At 30.2% G+C, this 2,086-nt stretch overlaps 1 protein-coding gene across 1 annotated transcript in view; it reads left to right on the top strand.

Moving 5' to 3' along the window:
- LOC106461227 (sphingomyelin phosphodiesterase-like) overlaps positions 1-2,086 on the top strand; it is a 36,288-nt gene that overhangs the window by 29,506 nt on the left and 4,696 nt on the right. Inside the window, exons 7-8 of the mRNA XM_022388090.1 lie at positions 254-366; positions 1,635-1,707. Of these exons, the coding sequence (XP_022243798.1) occupies positions 254-366; positions 1,635-1,707 (186 nt within the window). The remainder of the gene's footprint in view (positions 1-253; positions 367-1,634; positions 1,708-2,086) is intronic.

Below are 2,086 nucleotides of genomic sequence, written 5' to 3'. Positions count from 1 at the left end.
ACACACACACACACACACACACACACACACACACACACACACACACACATATACACACACACACACACACACACACATACAATTTTTGTTAAAATTTCACTTGGTACCTTGTTTTCCACTTCCTGACCAAAGAATCTATCATTAGTCTCAAACATTAGAGCAATGAACTATCTGAAGTGTTCTTCCCATCACTTTATAACAACACTAGAAACACTATCAAAGTTTTGCACATTTAATGTGTTCTGTTTTTCAGTTTTCCACTCCCTGAGCAAAGTGGCCATCATTCTATCTCTTGGCTCTATGATGAATTAGCTAAATTGTGGTCACCATGGCTTCCTAAAGATGCTAGAAATACTATTGAAAAGTAAGCTTCTTTTTTTTGTAACTTATGTCTTATTTCCCATTTTTCTAGTCTTTGAGGAAAAGAAATACTATCTTAACTTCTGCCTTAATGACAGCATACACAAATAAAGTATTGAAAATTTTATTTTCCATAAAATTAATTTCATAGGATTTAGGCACTAAGTGTCTTTAGATGTATAAATGAATAAAGTATGCTTATAGAGTAGCATGTTGTATCTTTATATTGTAAAGTTTTCCACATGACAAGTTTTGAAACATAGGCATATAGCAGGGTATGACAGGTAGGGACTTTTTTTCTGAAAACTAAGGGATCTTTTTGTTTATGCTAGTAAGCAAGTATAAGGCACTAACATGGTTTTATGTGTGTGAATTACATTTTATTCAAATACAAGAAATCAGAAGCATGAAACTAACTTGGATGATCTACTTGATGTACCAAGTTTATGAAAACAGTAATTTTTGATGTGTTCATTATTTCAGTAGAGTACATCTTTAAAAACTATATGATATTCTAAATACTAAATAAGTAACAGTACTACTAATAGTAACCATTAAAATTAGAAACCTTAGTTGAATGATGAGACTTAGGGTGATTTTACATTAGCCTGTCTTAGCCCCCTGACTATGAGCATGTATTGTGTTGTTTGTAGTACAAGTATTTAGTGATAAATATGCTATGTATGGTCACATAATGAATTGTTTGGTGTAGTGTGTGAACAAGATAAACAGAAAATTTTCATTATATATGAGAATTTTGAAACAGGGGTATTAAATAGCTAGTGAATAAATATGAATTGTTGGATAAACAGTGTGAAACCTTTCTTGCTTATTTAATGAGTTACTGTCTAAATATTATGACTGTTTAATGTTTTCTGAAAACTAAGATCTGAGACTGGCTAGGTTACAAACTCTTATCTTATCTAACCAACTAAACCAAATTGAGTTCAAATGTTGCAAGCCTCATATTACTCTGTCACTCTGTTAGGATAGAACTTGGCATAATTCTCAAGTTATGTGAATCAACTTTTCTAAATTCTTCCCAAATGTTACTGCTCAAACAGTTTGGAAATATGAAATTTTTTGTAAAAGCTATATCTATTATAAAATCACACGTGTTAGCGAATACTTTTACTTCAGTACAATTTAAGAAATGTCCAGTCAAGGAAACATTTTTTTTGGAAAAAGTGAAGAGCTAAGTTTTTCTTTTTCATTATTTGTTTTTATCATCAATTCATATTTTGAGCTTTCTTCTGTTTGCTGTCTGTTAACAGTTACAATTAGACCCAAGAATCCACTTAGTAAAACAACATTGATTTATCCAAAAGTTTCAATTCTTAAAGAATGGTATATTGTCAAATATTAGAAAAGCTATTGATAAGTGACACGTTCTCCTTCAGATAAATCATTTTCACTACACTGTCACAATAGTTTTGTGAATAGTGTATAGACAGCAACTGTGTGGTGTAGAAAGGCTGATTCTGCCACATTCTTTACAAGAACTTTTGTCAAATGTTGAAGTTTTCACCATGTACAAGTTTTTCTTTGTTGTGTTTTGTTTTTATTATCTCTGATCAATTTTTGAAATGTTTCGGGTTTGTTTTAATATCTTTGATTAAAAGTATTAAATTTTATCTATACTTTACTAATTTTTGACAGGATTTAAAGCATTATTGAGAAATACAAAAATGTAAATATTCAACATAAGAAAATTATTTTCCCTTCT

This window comes from Limulus polyphemus, unplaced genomic scaffold (genome assembly GCF_000517525.1).
Source record: "Limulus polyphemus unplaced genomic scaffold, Limulus_polyphemus-2.1.2 Scaffold918, whole genome shotgun sequence".
Taxonomy (NCBI): domain Eukaryota; kingdom Metazoa; phylum Arthropoda; class Merostomata; order Xiphosura; family Limulidae; genus Limulus; species Limulus polyphemus.
The sequence above is the reverse complement of the archived record's forward strand: the minus strand, read 5'-3'. Positions and strand labels throughout refer to the sequence as shown.